The sequence below is a fragment of the Artemia franciscana genome, chromosome 16 (genome assembly GCF_032884065.1).
Source record: "Artemia franciscana chromosome 16, ASM3288406v1, whole genome shotgun sequence".
Lineage (NCBI taxonomy): Eukaryota > Metazoa > Arthropoda > Branchiopoda > Anostraca > Artemiidae > Artemia > Artemia franciscana.
Window position 1 is genome coordinate 29,253,376 of NC_088878.1, and position 27,557 is coordinate 29,280,932.

At 34.7% G+C, this 27,557-nt stretch overlaps 1 protein-coding gene and 1 long non-coding RNA gene across 3 annotated transcripts in view; one reads left to right on the plus strand and one right to left on the minus strand.

The window, feature by feature from the left end:
• LOC136037319 (uncharacterized) overlaps nucleotides 1-27,557 on the plus strand; it is a 123,180-nt gene that overhangs the window by 17,011 nt on the left and 78,612 nt on the right. For both annotated transcript variants that reach the window (XR_010619912.1, XR_010619913.1), the window contains exon 2: nucleotides 17,311-17,503. This is a non-coding gene — a long non-coding RNA (uncharacterized LOC136037319). The remainder of the gene's footprint in view (nucleotides 1-17,310; nucleotides 17,504-27,557) is intronic.
• LOC136037318 (uncharacterized) overlaps nucleotides 7,202-27,557 on the minus strand; it is a 38,684-nt gene continuing 18,328 nt past the window's right edge. Inside the window, exons 3-6 of the mRNA XM_065719988.1 lie at nucleotides 21,231-21,362; nucleotides 18,724-18,891; nucleotides 14,729-15,082; nucleotides 7,202-9,437 (exon numbers count right to left, since the gene is read on the minus strand). Coding sequence (XP_065576060.1) covers nucleotides 7,686-9,437; nucleotides 14,729-15,082; nucleotides 18,724-18,891; nucleotides 21,231-21,362 — 2,406 coding nt within the window. The 3' untranslated portion in view covers nucleotides 7,202-7,685. The remainder of the gene's footprint in view (nucleotides 9,438-14,728; nucleotides 15,083-18,723; nucleotides 18,892-21,230; nucleotides 21,363-27,557) is intronic.

Below are 27,557 nucleotides of genomic sequence, written 5' to 3' on the forward strand. Positions count from 1 at the left end.
GATGTTTGATAAATTTCAGTTAATCTATTAATATCCTCAGTTAAATACTGACTCGTAAGAATTTGTTGGTTAAGAGCTTTACCCTTGAAATCATGTAAAATGATTCTCACATTTCGTAAATCCATATCATCTTTCTCCGTTTTGGTTCGCCTAGATTAGTTTATTGTTTCAGTTGTAAATCAAGATTACCATCATCATCCATTCAGCTGCTTTCGTTATTTGTACACTTCCGATTTTTACTTCCTAAGCTTCCAAACTTGTTCATTGATTATGAGCAAATTTTATTCGGCGAATATCTAAGTCTTTCTGTACTTGAGAGATCCGTCATTTATTTTCAGATCAATTAGTAAAAATCCATGATTCTTTGGTTCTTCATTAAAGTAGTTGATTATTCTTTCTTTTTCTTTCAAGCCAGATATTTTGAATTTCTGGTCGTTTTATGTTTCATTTATTTAGTGAAAGTGATTTAAGTTACCTTTGATCTTGAAAAATTATTTAACTTTATTTCTGCTCTTCTTTGGCTTAATGTAGCTTTTTTATTTTTCTTCGAAAACCTATTTTATGGAAAATGCTTTTTAAATCAATTTATAAAATAGGCCAAATGACCTTTTGATGACAAGGAGCGCTCATAGCTAAGACACATGCTCAATGCTTAGCATTCTTTAAGCGGATCCCTCCTCTTTTTTCAATGCTCAATTTATTTTGGTTTGTTTTTGCTCTGAAATCTATATGCTTAGGCATTTTGCGACAAAGATCATATTTTTTACCGGTACTTTTTGGTGTTAACACTGTTATTAAGGCCATCTATATCGCCGACTTTATTTTCCAAAATCGTCTGGGAATTTCGATTATTTCAAAGAAAAATTTCGCTACTATATATAAAGTAGGCGAAATGACCCTTGATGACAACAATAGCACAAAGCTGAGATAGGGGGTCAATGGTCAACATAGTATATAGTCTTTAAGACGATACCTTTTCTTTTTCATTGCTACTTATGTTAGTCTTTTCTACTTTGAGACCTAGATACTTATTGATCTTAAAGGCAGGACACACGTAACATTTTTCGGCACCGATTTCAGCTGCTAAGCTGATAAACGATAACGAAAATAAAACAGTGGTCTTTTTGTGTAAATTTCAGAACTTAACATCATAGACACCAATAGTCAACTGCAGTTCATCAACAGTTGCATGATTGATCTCAACCTAGGTCTTTTGATTTTCCTATTGAAGAGAAGGAAACGATTGAAAATTGAAGCACCCCAGGAAGGACATTTTTTGAAAATTTATCTGTTCTTTTTTGTAATCACTAAGAAATTTGCTGCCGTGTTTGGAAATCGGCACCAAAAAAATTTTGCAGCTCGAATTGCTGCCGTTTTCTTTGCAAATCAGTGTTGAAAAAACCTGCATGTGTCTGGTCCCTTAGACCGTACTCTTTTCCTGCCATTTTAGTACTAAGCGTGTTCATAACGTCATCTATCACACCCAGTTAAGACATGTCATCGTTATTTTGGGATTTTACATTATTTCAAAGGGATATTCCTCTACTATTTATAAAATAGGCCAAATGACCCCTTGATGACAACTATAGCACAGAGCTGAGACAGGTGCTCAAAGCTCAATATAGTATTTTGGTCTTTTTTTAATGCTAATTTTACTATTATCTTTTTTTACATTCAGACCTAGATACTTATTAAATAAAAAACAAGTTTTTTCAACTGAAAAAAATTAAAACTTAAAAAATTTAACTTAAAACTTAAAAGTTGTTTAGTAGTTTCAAAAGAGCTAGTTATTCTAATTAAACGGCCTTTGTGAATCAGGGGGTCATTCTCAAGGGGTTCAAGCTTTAGCCTCAAGAGGGAGGTATTGACGAAGGGACGAACCCTCTCATATACGTAATAGTTTATGTTCGTTTTTAGTTGTAATGTTGCTCCTTACTTTCAGTTAAAAAAACTTGTTTTTTTTTAATTTAATTTCTGATTGTTTTTTTAAATAATGCTGGGAAATCCCGCTTCCTTCATAGAAAACTCTCTTTCCCCATGAAAAATTCCCCCGTGGAAATATCCTTCCACGTAACCCTCTCCCCCGACCCCCCGCACCAGAAAAATCCCCTTGAAAACGCCTGTATACTTCCCCACAACAAATACTATGAGCAAAGTTCATAACTTGCAGCCCTTCCTCCGGGGACTATGGGGGATTAAGTCGTCCTCAAAGACACAGTTATGAGACTTTTAAACTTTGCTGAACAAAATGGCTATCTCAAAATTTTGATCCGGTGATTTTTTGAAAAAAATGAGCGTTGGAGGGGGTTATCCTCCAATTTTTTCGATCCCTTAAAAAGAGCAATAGAACTTCTGATTTTCGTTCGAATGAGCCCTCTCGCTACATTCTACGACCACTACTTTGATACGATCACCCTGAAAAAAAACAACAAACAAAAACAAACAAACACGCATCCGTAATCTTTCATCTGGCAAAAAAAAAGTTACACATTTTTGCAGATATAAACTTGAAACTTCTACAACAGAGTTCTCTGATACGACGAATCTGATGGTATTATTTTCATTAAGATTCTATGATTTTGGGGGGTGTTTTCTCCTTTTTTTTGAAAGAAAGGCAAATTTTTCCGTTGAATCTTAGGGGCTTTTCCTCCTTTTTTCCATAATAGGGCAAATTCTTCTCGAAAAGTCTAATGAATAGGACTAAACTTGACGAAACTTATATATTTAAAATTAGCATAAAAATCCGATTCTTTTGTTGTAACTATTGGTATCAAAATGTTTTTTTAGAGTTTCGGTTATTATTGAGCTGGGTCGCTCCTTACTTGCGGTTCTTTACGCCGTTCTTTCTAGAAAATCCTAGATGGTACTCTTTTTCTAATCGTTTTAGCACTAAGCCTCTTGATAAAGCTATCTATAGCTCCCTCTTGAGATATGTCATCAAACAGTTCGTGGTAACGAACTGTAGTAAGGAGCGACCCGGCTCAATAGTAACCAAAACTCAAAAAAATGGAATTTTGGTACCAATAGCTGCATCAAAAGAATCAGATTTTAATGCTGATTTTAAATATATAAGTTTCATCAAGTTTAGTCTCACCCATTAAAAGTTACGAGCCTGAGAACATTTGCGTTATTTTAGAAAATAGGGGGAAACATCCCCTAAAAGTCATAGAATATTAACGAAAATCACACCATCAGATTCAGCGTATCCGAGAACCCCACTGTAGAAGTTTCAAGCTCCTATCTACAAAAATGTGGAATTTTATATTTTTTGCCAGAAGGCAGATAACGGATGCGTGTTTATTTGTTTTTTTTGTTTTGTTTTATTTTCCTAGGGGTGATCGTATCGACCCAGTTGTCCTAGAATTTTGCAAGAGGGCTCATTCTAAGGGAAATGAAAAGTTATAGTGCCCTTTTTAAGTGACCAAAAAAATTAGAGGGCACCTAGGCCCCCTCCCACGCTAATTATTTTCCCAAAGTCAACGGATCAAAATTCTGAGATAGTCACTTTATTCAGCGTAGTCGAAAAACTTTATAACTATGTCTTTGGGGACGACTTATTCCCCCAAAGTCCCCGTGGGAGGGGTTACAAATTCAAAACTTTGACCATTGCTTACATATAGTAATGGTTATTGGGAAGTGTACATGCGTTTTCAGGAGGATTTTTTGGTTGGAGGCAGGGGTTGAGAAGAGGGGGATATGCTGGGAGAACTTTCCATCGAGGAATTTGTCATGGGGGAAGAAAATTTCCATGAAGGTAGCGCAGGATTTACTAGCATTACTTAAAAAAAAATGAAAAAATAAATAAGAAAAAGTTTTTTTTTCAGCTGGAAGTAAGGAGCAGCATTAAAACTTAAAACGAACAGAAATTATTACCCATATGAGGGGCTCACCTCCTCCTAATACCTCGCTCTTTACGCTAAAGTATTTTTAGTAATTTCAACTATTTATTCTGCGGTTTTTGTGATTCAGGGGTCATTCTTAATGAATTGGGACGAATTAAGCTTTAGTGTAAAGAGCGAGGTACTGACGAGGGGGCGAACCCCCTCATATATGTAATAAAAACATGAGAATACAAAAGTTCTTTACGTAAGCTAATTTATAAGTTACGTATATCTTTTACTTATACAAAGATTCGTAAAAAATTAAGAGTTCTAGTTGCCTTTTTAATTAACCGAAAATCGGAGGGCAACTAGGCTTCCTCCCCCGCTCTTTTTTCTCAAAATCATTCGATCAAAATTATGAGAAAGCCATTTAGCCAAAAAAAAAATTATGCAAATTTCGTTTTAATTATTCCTGTGCGGAGAGCCAAAATCAAAACATGCATTAATTCAAAAACGTTCAGAAATTAAATAAAAAAAAAACTAGTTTTTTAACTGAAAGTAAGGAGCGACATTAAAACTTAAAACGAACAGAAATTACTCCGTATATGAAAGGGGCTTTTCCTTCTCAACGCCCCGCTCTTTACGCTAAAGTTTTTTACTGTTTTAAAATGTAGAGTTAAGAGAAAGAGTCAAACTTTAGCGTAAAGAGCGGGGCGTTGGTGAGGAAACGCCCGTTTCATATACGGAGTAATTTCTGTTCGTTTTAAGTTTTAATGTCGCTCCTTACTTTCATTTAAAAAACTATTTTTTTTATATATTTAATATAGATAAGAGGAAATGCATACAACAGATTAGAGATAAGAGGATCATATATCAAACTGATGAATACGAATTATTTGCCATAAAAGCTGTACTATCTCCTACTTTTCCTCAATTCTATCATGGCTCTATATTAATCGGTTCAGTGATGTAACGTTCATCAAAAGTTACCACAATGTAGGGGTTAAAGGACTCTTCTTCGTAACTGGAGGATGTGAGATCAAAACACTATGGTAAAATCATCGGTTGTTTGCGTTGGCTCATCTGAGTTTTTTAGGTCTATATACTGCTTTTTTTGTCAGTTCTTCTTGGCCACTCTGTAAAGTAGGTCCGGCTTCCAAGACTGGTTTAAACAATTATTATTTTAAGTTTAATTTCTTTTCCTTTCTATTCTAGTATATTTCATTTAACTTTTTAGCTCAATCTGAAAGGGTTTGTTCATTTTTTTTTTCATTTGTCTAATTATTTTTTTCTGAAAATTTTTCTTGCTCCAAACTTAACTTGTGCCAATATATCTTTTTTTAGTACTTTTATCTTAGTGAATCTCACATATTTGTTATCAAGATTCTTCTGATTTATATGCTGTTTATCAAAATTTATCTAAAGTTTTAATTAGGCTACTTTTGGCATATTTTGCTCTTACCTATATCAAATTTGAAAAGAAAAGTTGTTTTCGAGTGATACGTGTTCCACTGGTTTTGAAAGCGAAATTTTTCTTTTATTCGTGAAATAGGAAAAATGACTCACCAAAAAGGAGAAAAACACAAAGCAGAGCCACTTACTGAACGCTTAACATGGCACAACGTTAAAAAAAAATCTCTATTATCTTTTTTATTGTGAATTATTTAGTACTTTTTTTTTACTGAGACCTAGATACTTACGGATGCCACAACATACTGACAGTCTTTGCTAACATCTTCTGGCATCAGACTTGCTGATAATCCATTCCATCTACATTCCCGGTTAAGATGTGTCGGTTCCGGGCTCTTATTTAACATTGTTTCTCCTTTTTATGCGTCTTACCCGTGGTTCCCACTGCTGCGATTTCGCGCAAAATCCTGCAACATGCGACAAATGACACAAATCGTGCGACAAACGATGCAAAACCATCCGTTTTGCTGCAAGGTCGGATGCATTGATTAATTTCAACTCATAAAATATGACAAATCGCATGCGTTGTTCTGATTTTAAAAAAAACAACCCTGGATTTAAATAAAAAAATAAATGACTTAAAAAAGAACCTGACTTGAATTCTTCTAGAGTTTGATGCAGCGACGGAAAAGTCTGCGTTTCTTTGTGAACCTCCATCCAATTCTGTCGTACGTCTGTTCTGCCAGAAAAGAATCGTGTTGGGATTAACGCAGCAGTGGGAACCAGGTGTTCCATACGAAGTAGTTCCTCGCTTGTATTACATACGTTGTAGGTAGCGGTGGCATTTATGTTTAATAAAATTATGACTGTCCCTAGATCAGTGGAAAATTGTAAAAAATAAAAACAAATTAAACATTCTAGAAAAGTAAAACATTCTTTTTTCTACTGAATCATTATATCGTGACTAAGGAATCAGTGCATATAAATAATGGACAAAATATTGCTTTTATCTTGTTTTTGAAGGTAGTAACTCTCAATGTTCTGTGACCAGAGAGCGAAATTGTTCTACTTCTCAAAAAGTCATTCTAAGAAAACTGCGATTAAAGATTTTGGACACTCCTTTTCAAAACCTCCACAATCAGGATAATAAAATTATATCAGCTTCATTTTTCGGCAAGTAAGAAAAAAAAATGGAATAGGACAATTTCGCTCACAGGTAGGCCTGTATATACCAATAGACCCACTAGGCCCGGGCCTAGGGGCGCAAAATGTGAGGGGGCGCAAAACATTATCACTGAGTGATTTTTTCTTATTAAAAACTGTACTGGTGGGGTTTATCGCTCCAGGTGTACTCCGCCAATGCAGAGCCTTTTCCCAGAAAAGTAATTTTGAAACAACAGAGGAATTCCGTGGCCACATATAAACTGTCAGATGTCTCCCAAGAATGGCAGCTGAGAGTTCGATATCACTTCTCTCTTTCATTACTTTTGGCTCATCAGCTGTGTTTTGTTCAGTACTTCCACTAACCCCCGAACTATCGGTGTATCCCCGAAGTTCTTATTGAAACGGAGCGATGAAAACGCTTGGCCCTAGAAGCGTCAAAGCTTTAAACCCGTCTGGCTCATATGATGATTTCACTCTCAGGACAAATGCTGATGTATTGATCACTTTAGAGCTGAGTCTTAGGTTGCTAAATACTAGAGGTTGTACAGCGTTGCCATTTAGACCATTTAAAAGAGCGGAAAAACTATGTTGGATGGAAGAAGATTTTTCAAATTTAGTTTACGGAATAGAATAATTTAGCTCTAACTCTTATCAGTATCCCAAATTTCAATGACTCCATACCAAATCCAATATCAATATCGAATATCAATATCAAGTCTCAAAAAATATTGTTGTTTTCTAAAAAAAACAAAAAAAAAAAGAAGTCACATCGTTCTTTGGGCACTTAAAACTATCAAATCAGATAATTCAAAAATGTAACAGCTTTATTGAACATCTTGACACTAAAACTGACTGGCTTCCACATCAAAAACATTCGCATAATCAATTTCACACTCAAGAACATACATTCATACAATAAATAATACAAATAAATACCCTGTACCCAACAGGAGGACATAAATGTCCTAACCCAGACAAAATTAAATTATCCCACGATATAGGCAGTAAGATTGCACTTTATGTTGTTTAACTCATCATTCTCTACATTAATTTGACACTAGCTACTTCTGTGTGTGAAAATTGAAGTTTTTTTGTATTTCAACATAAAAAGAAAAGATTTCAGTTGATCTCTATTCTCTGGTCCTATGTGGTGATCAATAAGGAAAATTTAGCTACTACATGTAAAAAAAATTTTGAGCATTATTGTCTTTCTTCGTAAAACTGACTAAGCACGGTACTTGAGTCACTGGTTTATCTCACTGGTTGCCAATTAATATAACTAATTATGACTTAAAAAAATCCAGATTTCTTTAAACTTGTATGAATATATGATGGGTTGTCGTAAGATGTCATTAAACCCCTATCAGCTCCATAGGTTCTATGTCTCAAGCACAAAAAGGCTGAGAGCAGACAGGAAACGATAAGAATACCAAGAAGGGTAACTAGGGTAGCTGCAAAGCCAGGTGAAGTCATACACACTAACCCATCATACTCGTTTCGGGTAGGAATTACAATTGTGGTCGTATTATCTTTCGCTTGCTCAAGTGCAAAAGTTAAATCTCCAGTCGAGACAACTTGAATGATCTTGTTGATTCCGACGTCTTGATTCTCTGAGACGTCACGACGAGATCTTACACGCTTGTCTTCTCTAGGTTTACCCATTCTTTCCGAATACTGGGAAGAAGGGGTTCTTGGATCGGGTAAAGCAGGTAAAGCAGCAGTGCTCTCATCAGCACACTGTTCTGGGCATTGATAGCGGCAAATTTGGATGGTGCATTGGAAGTGCACTTCCATTGAGTCAGGGAATTTGAAGGCCTGGAAGTGAGCATAGGAAAGGACTGAAGCTGATGCACCGAAATTTTTTATTTTGGTGAAACGTGACATAAGTTTTGGTCTGGTAACGCAACCACGTTGATCAACTAATTGGATTGGGGCACGCTTCCCGTCGTGAGCCATGCAATTTCTTACAAGCATGTCAAATTTGTTCTCATCGTCTTTGATTGCAAGTACCATGGTCATAGTTTGCCCAATCTTCACCAAGCCACTAACTTCAGAAGCCCAGGGTCCCTTGCCAACCTGGATTTGCATCCAGCAGCCTACATTATCACCAGCAAAATCTGCGCGAACGACATCTAACATATCAACAGGGAATGGTCTAAAGGTAACTGATTTTTCGTATTGATCATGCCATGTGCATCGTAGTTTTCGAGCCTGATCCCAAACCTCTTGTACTTGAGGGTCGTATTGGATAATGATCGTATTTTCGAAAAAGGTTCCTGATCCTGATTGAACACCATAGCCATAGAGTCCATTTTCTGTGTTTCCAAGCGTTCCACAGGAATTGATATTAACATCAAAATTGGCACTTGATCTTCCAAGTCCAGCGGGCAAGTGAACACAGTTAGGGTTAGCATAATGATTCTTTGAAAATATAATACCATAGAAAGGCTTATCAAATTGGATCGCCACTTTCATCAAAGATTTCTCACATTTAACATCTATAGCAATAATTTGAGGCATTTCATTCACTGGCTGAGATGGCCATGATTCAGCATTTGGAACAGGGTTAGCCGCAGCAGGTGCCGTGTCTTGTAATTGAGTAGCACCGGAATTATAGTCCTGATCTATATTTCTTTGAGCAATATAAGAGCCTGCTTGTTCAACGGCACCTTGAATTTCTTGTGGTTCTGCCTGATACGCTGGAGCCTCTTGTGGGATCTGTTCCTGGGGTATTGCTTGATATTGAGCAGCTTGAGGTACTGGTTGCTGCTGTTGAATTAGGTTTTGAGGAAGTTGAGCTGGCTGGTATTGAGTAGCTTGTGGTGGGAGTTGCTGCAGTGAAGGCTGGGGTGGTAACTGGTACTGAGCTTGCTGAGGTGGTAGCTGTTGTTGCTGCACTTGTGGCTGTGCTTGATAAGAAACAGGTTGAGGTGCTGACGGAACTTGGTAAGGTCCAAGATTTTGAGGTGGTGCCTGTAGAGGCGCTGACTGCGGTAGGGATTGGGCAGGCACCTGTTGATAAGTTGGTTGTTGAGCTGGCACCTAGAAATAAAAATAAGTGAATAAAGATGTTTTTTCTCTTAAAAATTATAGCTAATGCTAAAAAAGGAAACATGATAATTCGTTTGTTTTCTCAGTAATTGCACCTATTTTCAAAGCTTGCTTCACTTGGTAACATAGATAGCTATCTTTTTACGACTATTGCCAAGAATATATTATTGACTAAAATACTGGTTTTTAAGTATGTCAGCATTAAATATCCTACTTCTCTTTACACGACTTTGACGAATAAGAAAATGTATTAAAATGAGTTGTCATAGCTTAATACTCAATTGGATGCAACTAAACAATTAAAAGGTCGTTAAAAACAATAGCACTAATGATACAAGGATTTCAGCTACTGATACAAATTAAATAACAATACAATTTATTCACCATATATTGAAAAGCGGAACTGCTAAATCAGCTCTTACACTACGTACGAAACTTTCTATACTTAGTCGTTAAGTTGCGTTACGTTCAGTACAATCTTTCACTTTACACGTCCTTCCACACAAGGCTTACTTGAAAGTTCATAATGCCATCATAATCATCGTCTAAAATCATCATAAGCAAAATAATCAAAAATAAAGCTGAGGACTGGAGAATCGACATTAAAGTTCTGATCAAGAGCGGAAGACTTTTTAGGAAAGCTTTTATCAATTTATTTTCAAAATATATTAATCGTTCATCTAGGAATGTTTGCTGGTGCATTAACTTTTCCATGTCATTTCCATAAACTTGCGTTTATAGATTAAACTCTGTTTTTCCAGAAACTTGCTTTGCATAAAGTTTTGAGTGGATTTCGAATGTGCTTGGCATAGGCTAGATTACGGACAATATTTAGTCCGCTATATTGCATAGCATAAACTATAAGATTAAGTCATGTTAGTGTGAAAGGCTCTAGGGCGTAGTGTGAAAGTGTCATAAAAGAACTCCCTTGTAAGATTCCAGGGTTACTACCACTCAAACTACTGGGTTTTCACATGCCTTGGGTTTTCTTTCTTAACGTAAATGTTTTATCCCAAGCTAAGTGAATTATTCTATTCAGTAATATAAAGTTTTGAGGTATTACAGTTATTTCTCGAAAAGTTATTGTACTTATCAAGCCGTGAGTTCACCCTTCAATCTTGAAGGGGTTCTTAGGCTCCAGCCAATGAACCATGTACAGGCTCTGGCCTGTACTTACTTATTAGAAATACAACCTTCGTATACAACAAGACTTGTTACTTAGTGAAAGCTGAAATTTTGGAATATGAAATCTTAGAGTCAAGAAAAACCATATAGCAAATGTAGGGCCAGATTTAGGGCGGCTAGAAGGGACAAGCGCTTCGGTTGGCACGCCTGAGGGAGGAAAAACAAGATTAAATTGCAATATTTTTGGGCAAAATTTATAATATTTATAGCATTGCTGGTAGAGCAGGGGGCGGCAAAGTCTACACCTGCCCCCTCCTGAAAAAAGTCTAATTTTGGCTCGGACTAAACATACTATTAATGTTATTCCTCACAAACAGCCACCACTCTCTTTCTAACATTGCTCGCAATGACCTTCCCCTTGCTAAATTTCGTCACGTAGAATAATATACAAAAAAAAAAAATGAAAAAAATTCCCATGCGCAAAATAGGAGCGGAATTTAATGGGGAGATTTTCACAGCGTCTCATTTACAACACCTTATTTTGAAACCTGACGTGGCATGCTTATTTATCATACTTTAAATCACACATGGTCGTCCGATGATAGATAGTTAGTAACTGGTAGATGCACTTTTTTTGGCAGATGCCTTTTATTAGGTTCGACAGATGCACTTTTTTTCTCTCGAAAAAGAAAACGTATGACATATACGCTAGTTTCAATTTTAAATTTTGTTACCGAACGGCCTTCATTGATTTATAAAATAAAATAATTGTCCCTTGATGATTTCTCATGTTTTTAATATCTTGTTTTGCTATATTATTCCTGACATTTTCGGTTATATGGCATCTAATCCTCAAATGTCAACAATGTTGTTGAAGTAACAAGATTGTTTTGCTTTATGCGTGATTAAGCAAGTACACAAAAGACAGTTTTATTCTCTACGCTCTACCCTACCCACGAAAAAAATTCATGTTTTGAAGATTTTCCCTACATTTCTCTATGCTTTCCGTGTGATCCACGGTTTTATGGGGGTTTTGAAAATCTCAAAGAGATTCGGAATTTAATTTAACTAAGTTAAATTAAAAATTATGCAAAAACAACAATATGTGTATATGCCAACAAATTCTATAGAAAGCACTAAGAACAGATACTGTACAGAAATTATTTTTATAATGACTGTTATTTCATATGTGTCCCTGATGCCCAATTTTTTCAGAATTTCCTGTCCTGTTATTCAAATTATTATATAGGTGGTTTTCATTATTGACCCCCCTCCCCCAAAAAAAATCTTGTGTTCATACCAGCCCTTGAGCGAAAGAATGAATGATTCAACTATACTTTTGTTCTTTTCTCTCTTAAAATTTGCAACACGAGTGAAAATTAATTCGAATTGACAAGGCGATTTGCGGTTAGGGTAGGAAGTGAAAGTTCTAATAAAATTAATTGTATTAAAGCCGACTGTGCGGTAAATTATAAAATAAGCTAGTTATTTATTCAAAGATTCTAGCTATTACTAGGTCAAAGTAATGTGATTCAATGTGTGAGGTAGGTAAATTAAATAATTTGAACCGCTTTAAATTGCCACCTTTCCTTCCGCTTTATTATCAATCTTTGAAATTATGCAAATTTGAAGAGCACAATTTTGATCTATGGAACACTTTAATCTGAACTATAATTAGTAATAATTGCTATAATAATTATAGTACTTTAGGCTAGAGATACTCTCTTTCATTTTTACTCGATCTCTGATTTTAAGAAGGGTCTCTTTTCCTTGCAAGTGAATAAAAAATATAAAGCATACTCTTCAAAAAAAAAGAAGCGAGGAGAGGTTTATGGTAAGGAGAAAAGAATAAAGTATAAGAGAAGAAACAAGAGGCGATTAAAAAAAGCAAAGAGACACTGTAAACTGCAAAACTCATGGAGTCGAGACGACGTAAAGAGAAGTAAAAGGAGAAATTAAAGTCAAGAATTGTTTGTGTCTAAAATCTGGACTGTAGAAAGGGAAAAGGAAGAAGCGTAAAAGAAGCAAAGAGACACTGTAAAAAGGAATTGAACTTTACCCTGCTGAGACAAAGTTAGTAAAAGATGAAGCTAAAATAAGCAAAGAGAAAAATTTGAAAATAAATTAAAGAGAATAGATTAAAGAGACACAAAAAATAAAATAAATAAAGATTGAGCTTCGTGTCATTGCGACAACAATCCCTACCCTAAAAGAAGCATTTATGGATATGCGGAAGACTCAAAGAAGAAGATATAAGAAGCGAAGGAAAATAGAAAATAAAATGAAAAGATTAGAGAAACGCTACAAAAAAAGAAAATAAAGAATGAACTTCATGTCATTGCAACAACAATCCCTACCCTAAAAGAATCATTTATGGATATGTAGTAGACCCAAAGAAGAGAATATAAGAAGTAAAGAAAAAATGGAAAATGAAATGAAGAGATTAGAGAAACGCTAAAAAATAAATAAGGATAGAACTTCATGTCATTACGACAACAATCCCTACCCTAAAAGAAACATTTATAGATACACGGTAGACCCAAAGAAGAAGATATAAGAAGCAAAGAAAAAATGGAAAACAAAATGAAGAGATTAAAGAAAAGCAAAAAAAATAAAGATTGAACTTCATGTCATTGCGACAATTATCTATGCCCTAAGAGAAACATCAATCGATATGCTGCAGACCCATTGAGGAACAATATACGGACCCTCAGAATCCACAGGAGTCCTAGTTGAAACACTTTATCAAAACTGTAAATGAAAAAAAAATGTATGGGCAGCTTGTTAGAAGGTGAAAAAGAGTAATTGTGGACGAAATAAAAAAAATAATAGTAAAAATAAAATAAAAACTAAAAAAAATTAAATCATTTGCAAAGTAGTAATTGATTTTCTGTCTTTCTATTTACCTATTTAGAAAGGCAAAAACGGAAAAACTGTCTTCAGTTGAGTATCAGATAACCGAATTTCCATTAACGGAAATTTCACAGAACTGACGTTAAAAACTAAGATTTTTTTCTGTGGCATTAAAATTAACTGGATGAAGTATAAAATGCGGTTGGTCTTTAGTAGAACCATTTCGCAACAATTGTTAATAACATACTCAAAATTTTCTCTCGGGAAAATTTGGGCTAAAGCGAATATATAACCTTTGATATCTGGCTGACATTTTAATGTGTTACTTTACGAAATAAAAGTAACGTAAATAAATAATAATCAGAAAAACTATTACTACTACTACTACTAACAACTCGTTGCAGAATCAAGCCACATGAGGCCAACACATCCTCCTCCATCCCAACCTATTCAAAGCCCCCTCTTTACACTCTCCCAATAGGCTCCAGTTTCCCTTAAATCTTTCCTTACGATATTCTCCCACCCTATTCAGGGACGGCCCACTTTTCATTTGGTTAACATGGACAATCTTTGGCAATCTGTCATCCTTAACCCGCAAAACGTATCCCTGTCATTCAGATGGGTATCGAAAACAATCCGTAGGCAATTTCTTTCGAAAACATGTAGCCATTCCTGTTCTGTTTTTCGGAACGCCTACGCTTCAGAACCACACTTGACTACTGTCATCACTGTAGCCTCCAACGTTCTAACCAGAAATAGAAACCGCACTGGCAGTAAGGAAAAAGGGAAAATGCGTAGAAAAAATAGGTAAAAAGTAGAAACTGCAAGTTTTTTTAAAATTATTCACTTTAAATGGTTCGATTTTTTTTTAATTATATTAAAAAAAAGGGAAACCAGCAGGAAACCAGCGATAGTACTGAACTTTTTAAGGTCGTGAAACGCAAATTATAAGGAAACTCATTTTAAAAATTCATCTTTTTCTTCTTTTTGTTTCCCAACATTATTTTTTTAGAGAACGGTTGAATTCTGGAGTGAACAAAATGTTAGGTAAGATCTCACTGCTGTTGTGAATGGAAGAAAGATTTATCTAGACTCCCAGAAATATGTTATCTACCTATAAAAAAATTTTTTCACGAAGTGTTCTATGTTCTATGACTAAATAATAATTATATATTGGCCACTTTCTTTGCCTCCCCCTTAGGAAGAACTTGTATTTGGAGTCTCTCTGAAATATAATCTTACCCATCCCCAGGAATATATGCATCTTTAAACGGCATACACCTAAAAGTATCTATTAAACTTACTTGATAAGCTTGTGGTTGTTGCTGAGGAATCAGATGAGCTTGAGGCTGATGTTGTGGTACTGGATGAGCTTGGGCCTGATGTTGCACCGGATGGGCTTGTGGCTGGTGTTGCACAGGATGAGGTTGAGCCGGATGTTGATGTACTGGATGAGCTTGAGCTGGTGCATTATAGGTTGGAGGTGGAGGAATGTGAACAGGAGCAGCAACTTGTTGAGCAGCATACGGGGCAGGAGCAGCATATGGTGCTGGCGCTGATGGTGTGTAAACTGGAGCCGGGGCTGCAGGGGGAGCAAAAGCTGCTGGCGCCTGGCCATATGGTCGATTCACTGGTTGAGGAGCAGGGTACTGAACAGGCTAAAGATTCAAACGAATTAGCCTATATCATTTTTCTCCTATATGATCAACTATCATCTAATGAAATCTTTATGATCTGCTTCTACACCAAACTATTCATCAACTAATCCAGCCTTAAAGCTAGATAACTGATTTAAAAAATATTGACAAAAAAAAAGGATGATTTGTCAATTCATCTGTCAGTAAAGTAAACCTTGCAAAGAAATATTACTTTTCGATAGTGCCATTCTCTTTTTCCTTTTTTTCATACATTTTTTGGTGATGTTAAAATATGAAACTTTAATATTAGCTGATGAAATCGCCATTATGACGAATTAGGGTTTTGAAAACCAAGTTACAATTATCAAATATAATGGATTTTTTCTAGCTATGGTATTAAAGAATCACGGTATTGAATGTAAAGGTAACAAGTAACATATAAACAGTATCTGCTTTTTATGTTTATTTCACATATGTAAATCATAACTTTTGAATTCGGTCATTAAAACGTATTTGCAAAACTAACTTTACATAATTTTTAAAAAACAGTTGTGAGTCTCATTATAAGAATAAACACGTCTAAAACACGTCCAATATAACGTCTGAAACGTCTAAAACACGCTCTAAAACACGTCTCTAAATGCGTCTAAAACACGCAGAATAAACACGTATAAGATCTATGGAGTGGAAGATTCCAGTCCCTATCTACAAAATGAAGAGCATCTATTTTGTTTATAATAAAGATTAGAAAAAAGGGATTGTGTTTTTCATGTAAAGAACAATAAGATGTTATTTCTTTTGCTGCTTGCAGTTTAAAAATTTTTGAATGGGCTATGGATGAGCCTGAGAGCTCATCCATATTTTTATTTATTTTATTTGTTTATTTATTTTTTTTGATTTTTTTAAATATAATCGTATATTTTTGAATGGGCGTTTCGTAATTTTACTATTTGTGTATTGCCTACTGGCTTATGGCTTTTTGACACATTTGAAATGGATCACTGAACCTAAAACCCCCACCCTGAAATGGATCACTAAGCGTCTAAGACGTCGATATAACGATTAAAACATCTAAAGCGTCATTATAACGTCAAAAACGTCTAAAACACGCAGAATAAGTACGTCTAACAGCTATGGAATGGAAGATTCCAGTCCCTGTCAAAAATACGAAATACAATTTTTTTTTTTTTAGAAAGGCTGGTACGTACGGGCGATCTTCTTGTCTTTTTCAGGGAGTGAACATATCAAACTAATGGTCGTATTATATCTGGAGGGCTGACAGCTGAACTCAAACGCTTTTTAAACAACAAAAGACATTGTTCCTTAGGAAAGTACCGTTTTCTGTCAGTATCAACCACAATTTTGGCCCACAAAAACACGAAAATGATACCCAGCAAAATTAGGTAATAGCCAAGCCGTTTCGAATACTGTCAATTCATAGCAAGTATGCAATGTGGGTTATTTTGAATCTTAATATCCAAACTGAAAGGACTTATCTCAAGTTCATATATTTTTGCAACGCAGTGAAAATAAGGGGAGAAGCTGTTCACGGGGAAACTCTTTATCCAATGATTTAAGCAACACAAATCTGGAAATACTACGATGGGTAGATGAATATTGTGACTTCAAATGGATAGTAGTGTAGTCCATATAATTAATTTGGATGATCTTTGAGCTGGAGGTAATGAAGTATTTGTAATCCTAGTCGTGGCCCCTCTCTCCTGTCTTATCACCACCTTTGAAATAAATTCTACTGTCCCCTTATTTTAAATCAATGTGTTTCTGGAAATACGGCCTGTAGATAATGTAACACCAGGGGAATCTGTTTTACTTTCTTACCCATATTTTAAACAGTTGAGGTTCTAGTTTAAAGAGTTGATGTTAAAGTGCTAGTTGAGGACGTTCTTGATATCTTGAAAAGTACTTGAACAATGTGAACAAAACTTTCAGGAATGAATCCAGGACCTAAGATATGCCCAGGAGAGTTGTATACTTTGAAGGAGTATTCATCTAAATTTTGACAAAAACGGTTTTACCTCAACTATGGGCTTTTCAGTCTCTTTTTTATTGGTTGTTTAAAAAAATGCAACTCTGATTATTTTAGAAGGATTTTAAACAAGGAATTTTTCCTAAATTAAAGACGCAGATTTACAAATTTTTAGCATCTTATAAGTCAAGATTGAGGAGCGCTACGAGGCTAAAAATATTTTCCTCGTGCCAAAATTTCAACAATAGATCTATTTCTCTAGGTTTTAATTTTATAACACGAAGATTGTCAAAGGTCCACCAAAGGACAATGTGATTCGGAGTGGGAAGGGCTGAAGCTAGGTACTTCAAGACACCTACCCATTGACCATCCTTCAAAAAGAGTCATCAAGACGTGCTGCTTTGAGAGCTTTTCAAGTTGAAACAAGGCAATTTAGTCACAACAAAACAAACCAGGTGCGTGTATTTAATGGGATATTTGCTTTTTTAACAGCTAACCTAAAAGTAGGAACGGAAATTATTATGGAACAGGGGAAGAGGGCAACTGCTCCCTAGACCTTATTTTGCTCCTCCCCCTCTCCCAGCTGAAATTTATTTTCTTCAAAAATCTTGCCAAAACCAAGATAAGGCTGCATAATTTAAGCATACACAGAAACGGGTCACTTTTCTTTAGTATATATTTGCCTTTAGGGTACTAAATGGCGTATTTTTCAGTTTTAACTGTCATTTTCTTTTGATTTTGGAAAAGTGGCTACAACTTTGCAACCTCTCCGCCCCTCACTCCAGGATTTTGACGAAATTACGCCACTGCCTAAAAGGTCTTTTTGATAAAGTAGGAGCTATTCCTTTACAGTTTAACTCAAATACTTTCCAAGAAAAACAGAAGTTCCTCCTCCGCTATTTGATCAGGATGAATTCGTGAGATGAGCCTCTTGTTTTGGGCAAGATGAAACTATACATTAAATTTTAAATTCATACCCAGTGTCTGTATGTTAAAATCATACTGGTACTTGTACATTTATCAGAACAAGCCCAAGTTCATTCAGTTTACAGATACACGAGTTGAAACAACTGATATGCTTGGGAGATAGATACGCATTATATAATTTGGGTTATATATTAAAACATAAGGTGGGTTGGTGGGTTGGGGGGTTGGGGGTTCAATATAGCGGGACTGCATGCAAAATGTAACCTAATCAAAATACCAGCTCTATATACTAAATATTTAATTGAAATATGCCTGCAATGTAGTTTTTCCGTTGATCCTAAGCTAATTGTCTCCGAATACGAATAGCTATAAACAGGTTTTTCTCTGGTCTTGCATATCGAAATTCCTGGGTGTGTTCTAAATAATTGACAAGTACCATGTTACTTTGCGTAATTGGTAATTATCAATAAAACCCAGAAAATCACTAAACAGAAAACAAATACTTGAAGCTGTGTAATCGGCAATGGTTTCCCCAGAGTACTTTCACAAACAGAGTTAGTTTGGTTTCCGGATACTTGTACCTTTACACTTCATATACCCATTGTACAGACTCACGTCATTGCTCTCAGAGCTGAAGATTCGTGATTGGCTGGAAGTTACGAATACTTACCAATTATATAAAGTAGTTATATTTTCTATTCTAATGAATTTTTGCAATGTATTTGTAATTTTCTAATAAAAAGCTCACCTTGACTGGTAAGGAAGGCAACACGAGTGAGCCGGGTTTAACTGGGACTGGAATAGGAACAGGAAGAGGATGATGTCCTCCGTGAGCTGGTGCACCGGCATACGAGATTGGCTGATCATGGTGATCATGATGCTCATGGTGGTGACCATGACCATCTTTGTCCTCAGCCTGAAATTATAACTGTGATTTACATAGCTATACTTTCCATGTTAAATAGAAACAAATACTAATAGTTTTAATTAATACTTTTACTTTAATACTACACTTTAATTAATACTTTTAATTTGTAATGAAGCACTTTTGCCTGAGCAAAAGTACCAAAATCCATATAGAGTAGTAATATGTCTCTAACCAAGCCTATTTGACGATAGGCCTATTTGACGATACCATGGACGCCACCAGTCAGTGGTGTCAATTAACATAAATTGGGAGGAAGTACAGCATTTTCAAAAATCTATTAGGGAGAAATTTTTCCGACTTTTTTCAATGAAAATAGAAAAAGAACATTCTTCAACGGATATATCCCAAAAAAGTACTTTTCAAAATCTAGGGGGAGGCAAAAAATCTAGGGAAAAATTTGTCCCCTCCCCCGATTGAAGCCACAGCAAGCGCCAGGAAGATTTCCCTCCCCTCCAGTGGAGGAAGAAGACATAACAAAAATCTATTCAAAGAGAAAAGTGACAAATGCTGACAATTCAATCTTGGTAAAAACACACTTCAGGTAGTAGTTGTCCTTTTCCCAAGGAAAATTTCCTAGTGGCACTCTTGTGACGCATAGTTAATTGCTTTTTTTGATAGCTCACACTGTTGACTCGCAAGTTCACAGGATTTTGGAAAGCGGGGCGGGGTCAGTAATAAAAATAAATTTCGATCGATAATTTAAATAAAAAGTGGATATAATTTAAGGAAAATGTTCTGTTTCAGAGGGGGGAGCCTCCTACCTGTGTACGTCACTTACTGTGAGATTTAAAGTTTGGTGAATAGCTTGGTTTTCAAAAAGAAATCAGTTCTGACTGTTGGGAATGGCAACGACGACATGAGTGCTGAAAGACATATTGTCTTTTTTTACGTGCCATATATTGTATTTGCCATAGTAACGCATATGGGTCATAGCGTGGAATAAGAATTCCAACTTTCTTGATAAATTCGCTATGAAATCATTCGTTTGGAGACTGACAAGCGGCAGGCAAGATGTCACCAGTCATAAGAACAATAATGCGTTAAGATTGGCTGATAATGGTTTTAATCTTTGGATTCAGTCCTTCCCCTATCTTCGAATTTTCTAAGGCCTCCCCAAGTTGCTAAAAAAAATATCGCCAAATATACCCAAAAGGGACATTCGTAAATCAACAAAAGTTATCGAGAAATGTAAATTGAGAGACTCGTTATCGTTCACTTTCATGGGGATTTCAGAGAAACAAATTTTTATTCTTTTACAAGTATAACATGATGGTTGACGAAACAAAAATAATTGATAAATGTACCGGGCAGTAACAAAGTTTTAGAGAAAATATAGAAATTAAAAAGATTATGTATAAGGGGATCAATATAAATAGGGATGAGGGGGAAACAGGGATCTTCTTACAAAGGTAGATTTGAGTTAAATCTTGGGAGGTTTGGGGTGGGGTATTGTGACAAGGGTACCAATATGTGACCAAATTGACAAGTTTGTTTAAAAAAGGACAAAAAAGAGGAAAAACAAAGGAGGGTACCAGAAAAATCTTGGGGGTGTAGCCCCAAGCCCCCTGGATCCGCCCCTGTCTACGTATAGTGTTTGGAAATCTGAATGAACGTTTTTGTATTGCTAATTTGGTACAACCTATTTGGCTTTTTTCAAAGTTTATTTTGACCTTTATAATTAAATTTCAAATTAGTTTAATGCTGATTATACAAAATTTTCCGATCTTCTCGCAATCAAAAGTGTGGTTTAAGCCTCTTTTTATAAATTGGAATTGATCTATTAAGATAGGGCTTACTTAAGATTATCTAAATAAAAAGACTTTCCTTTTAATAGAATTTTGAACTACATGCTATTCCGGTCGTTTTGTAGCACACGTATAGCAAAAATCTTGCTTTGTTACCTTAGCGCTATGCTCTATGGTTTTCTACTATATTGGATTTTGTTTAAATGTGAGTTTTATTTTGTTTTTTGTGTATCATTTTATTTATTTTTGTTCGTATTTTCATTGGGCTATAATTTTCCTCCTTTTTTCCGTTGATAAAGGCCCCCGGATGTGAAGCCGAAATGTACAAGTTTTCATTGCTATTTTTTCACTGTTTTATTAAATATTTTACCAGCTTTTAATATGTTTTTATCTCGCTTAAATTTTTTTTTTTAAGAGAAATTTTGGAAATCATGAAAAATTTGGGAATAGCAAAAGCACTCTGGTTACAAAGAGGATGGCAACATTGACGAAGCATTTCAAAAGCTAGGTAGCGGACTAGTCAACTTCACGAAGACGGTCAAACGGTTAAGCTATGTCATTCATAGTAGTGTGTGATCTTACATGATGAACACTTTCTAATGCGATTTGATCTTCCTCTGAGCTTTCAGTCTCCAGTTGTCTCTCCTCTGCTACTGGTTCTGGCGCCTCTTTTGCAACGACAATGGCAACCTTCTCCTCAGCACATATCACAGTCTGCAAAGAAAAATATGAATTTAGGGTGTGTAAACTTGAGTGACCTTCAAGTAGCTAAAACATAAGAATAGCAGCTTAAATTGGAGCAGGGGTTATATAATAAAGGCACTTAGGATACAATGCATTACCATTTACAAATGGAATGAAATGAAAATATCTATATAATGGGTAACTTCCAATTAAGAAAAAATATACTTATATATGTATACTAAACTTATAAACGCATACGTATGTTAAAAGCCAGAATATTCTGGCTTCAACAGCAAAAAGGGGTGAAAAACACAAAACAACACAGGGAAAAATTAAGGAAACTCATATCTTATGAATTATAGTTGTTAAGTAAAAGTTGTACGCTAAATCATTAGTACATGTTTTTCACTATTTTAGTCAACAATTTTACCAGCTATTTAAGGCCGTATCCAGGAGGGTTAGGGATTTGGACCCCCTCCCTTATTGTTTCTCCGATTCGTAAGAATGTAACAAAAATACATATGACACGCATATAACAAAATATAGATGCATGCATATAAACAACACAAGAAAAAACGAAAGAAACTCACATCTGAGGAATTGCAGTTGTTAAGAAAAAGTTTTAGGCTAAATCATTAATACATGATTTTCACTATTTTAATCAACAATTTTACCGGCTATTTAAGGCCGTATCCAGGAGGGTTAGGGGTTTGAACCGCCTACCCCCCCCCAAATGTTTGTTTGATTCGTAAAAACGTAACAAAAATGCATATAAACATATTTTTGATGTGTTTTTAAAGTCTTTTGTCGCATACCCCCTGAAAATATCTGGATATGGCCCTGCTGCTATTTATAATTTCTTCATTTCATTTTTTTTATAGGGACTGTCAAGCCTAGCACAAATAGTACACAGCCTCTTACTCTGGCACAACAATTATGACGCACTTACCATTCCTAATGGCAGTTTAAGTTATCTTCCTGTTTTTAAATTAACGGTGTTGATTAAGTGAAATTTTTGGGCTTCCTCCAAAACTGGCCCAGCCTTGGAGTTTTAATTTTATCTACCTTTGGCAAGCCTTACACATTAAACAATATTACAAGTTTTGTGGCCCATTAAGCTGAAACAAAGGATCATTCATGATGCGAGTCTTTCAGAAGCTAATCCAATCAATTCATTTTTAAGATTTTCTGACGTTTTAGCGTCAAAGCCGTTGAATGACCTCTTAAAAATGTGTTCTTACCCCCCCCCCCCACTCAAGGATTCTACCTATATTTATATATACATGAAATATTTGGTCCGGTAAAACAGGAAAAAGTGAATAATATTTTAAATTATCTCAATCATATTTGTTCTCTAGGCCAAAATGGCCTTCGAATTCCTGGGCTTCCTGGCCCAGCCTGTCTAAGCCATTACTCATGATGCGAGTCTTTCAGAAAGCGATGCAGTCAATTTCAGTTTTAACATCTATTGATCTTTTGGCGTCAAATATCTTGAATAATCGTCAACTTTAAACAGCAGTACATTCACTCTTCATTTTTTAAGGTCTCAGTAAATATAGATATTTACCCCATCAACTAAGGGTCAAGCCTAAGCAGACATATACACGAAATAATCGCTGCGTAAAGTTCAAAAGTAGCAAAGATCTACATTTTTGAATTATCTCAATTACAAATATTGCGGACTTGGTCAGATTGGGCACTGAAACATTTAGCTCTTTGGGCTTCCTCAAAAACTGATTCGTTCCTCACGAAAATTACTCAAGATCTAAGTATTTCAGAAGCCAATTCAACCAACTCGACTCTTAATATATATTGCCGTTATGGTGGCAAAGCCTTTGAATAGGTTTCAAGTTCATACAGCAGGTCATTTATTTTTCTTCTTTTAATACCCCCTTTAAAACGTATTCTCACCCCGCTGAGGTTAAACACATATGAGCATTTTCACAAAATAGAAGGTTAAACTAGCAATGACCCATCTTTTTGAATTTTCTGGTAACGAGTGGTCCATATTCGATTTAAGGTCATTTGGCAAAATATTATGTCCTGTAAGAGACATGCCGAAATTTTTTCATAGGTTATAAACACTATCAGACAAAAGTCTGTAACATTATAAATTCCTTTTACTTTCAGATTATTTACTTACTTCTTTCAGATTTGTTTCATTTACTTCTTCAAATTCACTTTTTTTCAGGAATGTTTTGATCATAAGAAAACTGTTTAATTTTGCTGGTACAACTTTGGTAATAATAGAGAGAGAAAACAACTACTGGTTATTCAGAGTGATTAAGATTTTGCAAAATAAAGACTATGATAAGTCCACGTATTTTTTTCTACAAAAATAAAAATAGAAACTTTTTTTTCTAAAGGAACTGCTGATCCTAAATTTCTAATCAACGACCACGTAATTGCGTAATATAGCGACCACACTGTTGTTCTTGACCTGTTGTAAAACTGGTTTTCTTCTGTTTGCACTCGGAGATAATTAGGTTAACCTGAGTGAGATAAACTACTATGCAGGCTGGCACGTACGCAAGGGAGGGGCCTTCGGGCCCGGTCCCCCCCCCCCCGAAATTTTGTGAAATACTTAATTTCCCCATGGTTTCTTGGGATTTCTAGCAAACGTAGGACATTCATTAAGAATCTAGATAAATGTGTGAAGTCTTTTTTGGGGGGTTTTACAGCATGCAATTATCCGGTCAAGTCACTGCCCAATTATTAACCCATTTTCTGTCTAACTTTTTACCCTCTTCGAAGTAATTAGCAATTGTACTGTTATTTTTTTTTTTTTTTTTTTTTTTTTTTAAGAGTTTGCTTTCCACAGCAAAATAGAATTATCCTTGATTTTTGGGCGTTTATATCTCCTTTTCAGGATAAAGTACAACTTTTAATGGATCAATTTTGGAAAAATAATTTTTCATTAAAATCTACGTTTTTGCAATAGAAGAACTACCCCTCACAGCACCCATATTGCACTGTTAACCCTAAAATTTTCCTTTTAGTGGGATATAGTAGATTAATCTCTGGTTCTAAATCGCTATGAACATAACCTGAGCCTAAAACGTACTTTTGAGGCTTCAGTCTTCTTCCCCCAATTCGTTACAATACTACAGATTAAAGTTAATCTGTATTTTCTGATATACGTGCTTTTTGCATTACTAAATGAAAAAAGTGCTACTTTATATCTGCTGTTTCGAAGGTTTCCCCCCCCCTCGAAAAAAATTCCTGCGTACGTGCCTGTATGCAGGTATATTTTAATTAGTCATTTGATATGTAAAGTTGTTTAGTTATTTAATATTGGGTGGCCTGCTTTCCATAATTCTCTGTTGTAGTTTAAAGTATTATATTTTCATCATATTTTGGTATATTTCATAAGCTGATTATCTCCGAGTGCACTTAGAGAGACCGGCTTTACAACAGATCAAGAACAGCAGTGTTGTCACTATACTACACAAGCACGATCATGTAACATTTACTACGTTTGTCTTTGTATTGTGTTGCTCTGCTATCAATTGTTAAGTTTCTATCAATTTTGTATCCATCATATATACTGCAATACAAAAAATCTATAAAAATTTATCATTTTTTAAGATCCTAAACTCACAAATTTCCAATAATAACAAACTTTAAAAAAAAGTAAAATTGCAGGCGACGGGAAATTTGTGATTGCATTTTCTAATTTCGTATCAAATCTAAACTCTATGATGGAGTCGGCTATTCTTTTCTTTTGAAAAATATAAAAAGAAAACTTCATTTTCAAGATCGGACTGCTCCTTCTAGTTTTCTCATTAACAACCATTTAATACCCATTGTACTGTCTTTATATTAATACAAAGAACTCATTCAAACGCCTGTTGAACTAAATGATAAATTTGGTACGGGCGTTTATTTAGGATAATAAAAGGAATTATCTCTAGAATTTTGACTCAAAGCCGTGAATTTTACCGTGAAAGGGAAATTTTCTGATGTCAACCGAGGCAAAAGTAAAAGCGCAAAATTAAAATGAAAGATTGAAAATAAGCGAGTCAGATCAATTACAAAAATTTTGAATGAAGTAGAGATTTGATTCTTTTAAAGGGGCTCGTGAATGTTAATTTTTTACTAGGATGAGCTTTTTGGGCCCATTCACTTTTGCTAGTGATTTAGCTTCATTTCTAGAACTCTTTTTTAGTTGATAATATTTAACTAATGATTTAGCTTCATTTTTATAACTTTTTTTAGTTGATAATAATTTCTTAGAACACATCACCTTTAAATTTAGTTTTTTTTTTTATAGAAATGAGTTTGTTTTTCACTGCTTTATGCTCGCGAATTTTAATTTTTCATTAGGATGAGCTTTTTCAGTTCATTTACTTTTGCTAAGGTTTTAGCTCCAGTTTTAGAACTTATTATATTTTTTTTTTCTAGTTGATAATAATTTCTTAGACCATATCACCTTTAAATTTAGTTTTTTATATAAATGAGTTTGTTTTTCACTGCCTTATGCCCATGAATTTTAATTTTTCACTAGGATGAGCTTTTTGAGCTCATTTACTTTAGCTAAGGATTTAGCTTCATTTTTAGAACTTATTTATATTTTTTTTAGTTGATAATAATTTCTTAGACCACATCACCTTTAAATTTAGTTCTTTATATAAATTAGTTTATTTTTCACTGCCTTATGCTCATGAATTTTAATTTTTCGCTAGGATGAACTTTTAGAGCCCATTCACTTTTGCTAAGAATTTAGCTTCATTTCTAGAACTTATTATTTTTTTTTTTTTTTAGTTGATAATTATTTTTTAGACAACACTACCTTTCCATTTACAATTGAAATGAAAACATATAAAAAGAGTAGGATTTATAAAGACAATGGAAATAAAATGAAAAAACTTATCTATGCAGAAATAATAATAAGATTGGGAATATTTCAGCATCACGCCCGGAAGCCTTTGTCAACGGAAGAAAAACTAGCTTAAGCAAATCAGGAAAAAACGAAGAAAACACACAGGGGCTCAACAAAACGAAAATAAAAAAATACAAAAAGTTTGTTTCCGTTGATCAAGGCTTCCGGATGTGTAGCCGAAATATTCGGACTTTAATTTTTTATGTAAATGAGTTTGTTTTTCACTGCCTTATGCTCGTGAATTCCAATTTTTCACTAGGACGAGCTTTTTGAGCCCGTTCACATTCGCCAAGTATTTAGCTTCATTTTTAGTACTTATTATTATTTTTTTTGATAATAATTTTTTAGACCACACCACCTTTGAATTTACAGTTGAAATAAAACATATAAAAGGAATAGGGTTTATAAAGATAATGGAAATAAAATGAAAAAAGTTATTGATGCAGAAATAATAATAAAATTTGGAATAGTTCAGCTTCACCTCCGGAATAAACTAGCTTAAGCAAATCATGAAAAAAATGAAGAAAACACAAAGGGGCTAAAGAAAACGAAAATGAAAAAAAAAGTTTCCATTGATAAAAGCTTCCGGATGTGAAGCCGAAACATTTGGACTTAAATTTTTTATATTAAATGAATTTGTTTTTCACTGCCTTATTAAAAGGCTTTTACCTTGTTCAAATTTTCAATTCAATTTTTAATTTGTAATAGATATTTTTATTTGAATTTTCTTTTTATAAACTGCTTACTCAAGAAAACCATATGGAGGAAGTACTAACACTAATAAGAAACGGAGCACAAGCCAAACCTCTTATACTTTATTCCCTAAATCATGTCTCCCGCAAAATTTTTTTTCCGAAAGGCAACCCTCAGGGGGAAGCTTCTAAAATCAATTTAAAACAAACACTAAAAACTATCTCAGAAATAAATATGTTACCTTACCTCTTCCCCTTTTCCCAGAAAAAAGTGGAATCTTTCCCCATTTTGTTTTCAAGGCTATGTTTGTTTCTTGTGTTTTTTTTTTTTTTTTTTTTTTTTTTTTTTTTTTTAACTTGCTATCATTCTTTTAAACTGAATATCATTAAAATCGACAATATATTTTGTTGCTTTATATCTTTCCAATGACATCAGTAAAACAGTTCAAAATAGGGATGATACCTTTTTATTGACAGTGAAATATAAAATTAGTTAACTGGATATTTCGAACACATATACAGTGTTCATCAAAGTTAAAACACATATACAGTGTTAAAAACGAGATTGCTACAACATCATAATTCCATTTCATCGTCTTTAAAGCAAAATACCAAACCTGAAGATTTCACGTCGGCCCTCTCGGAGCATAT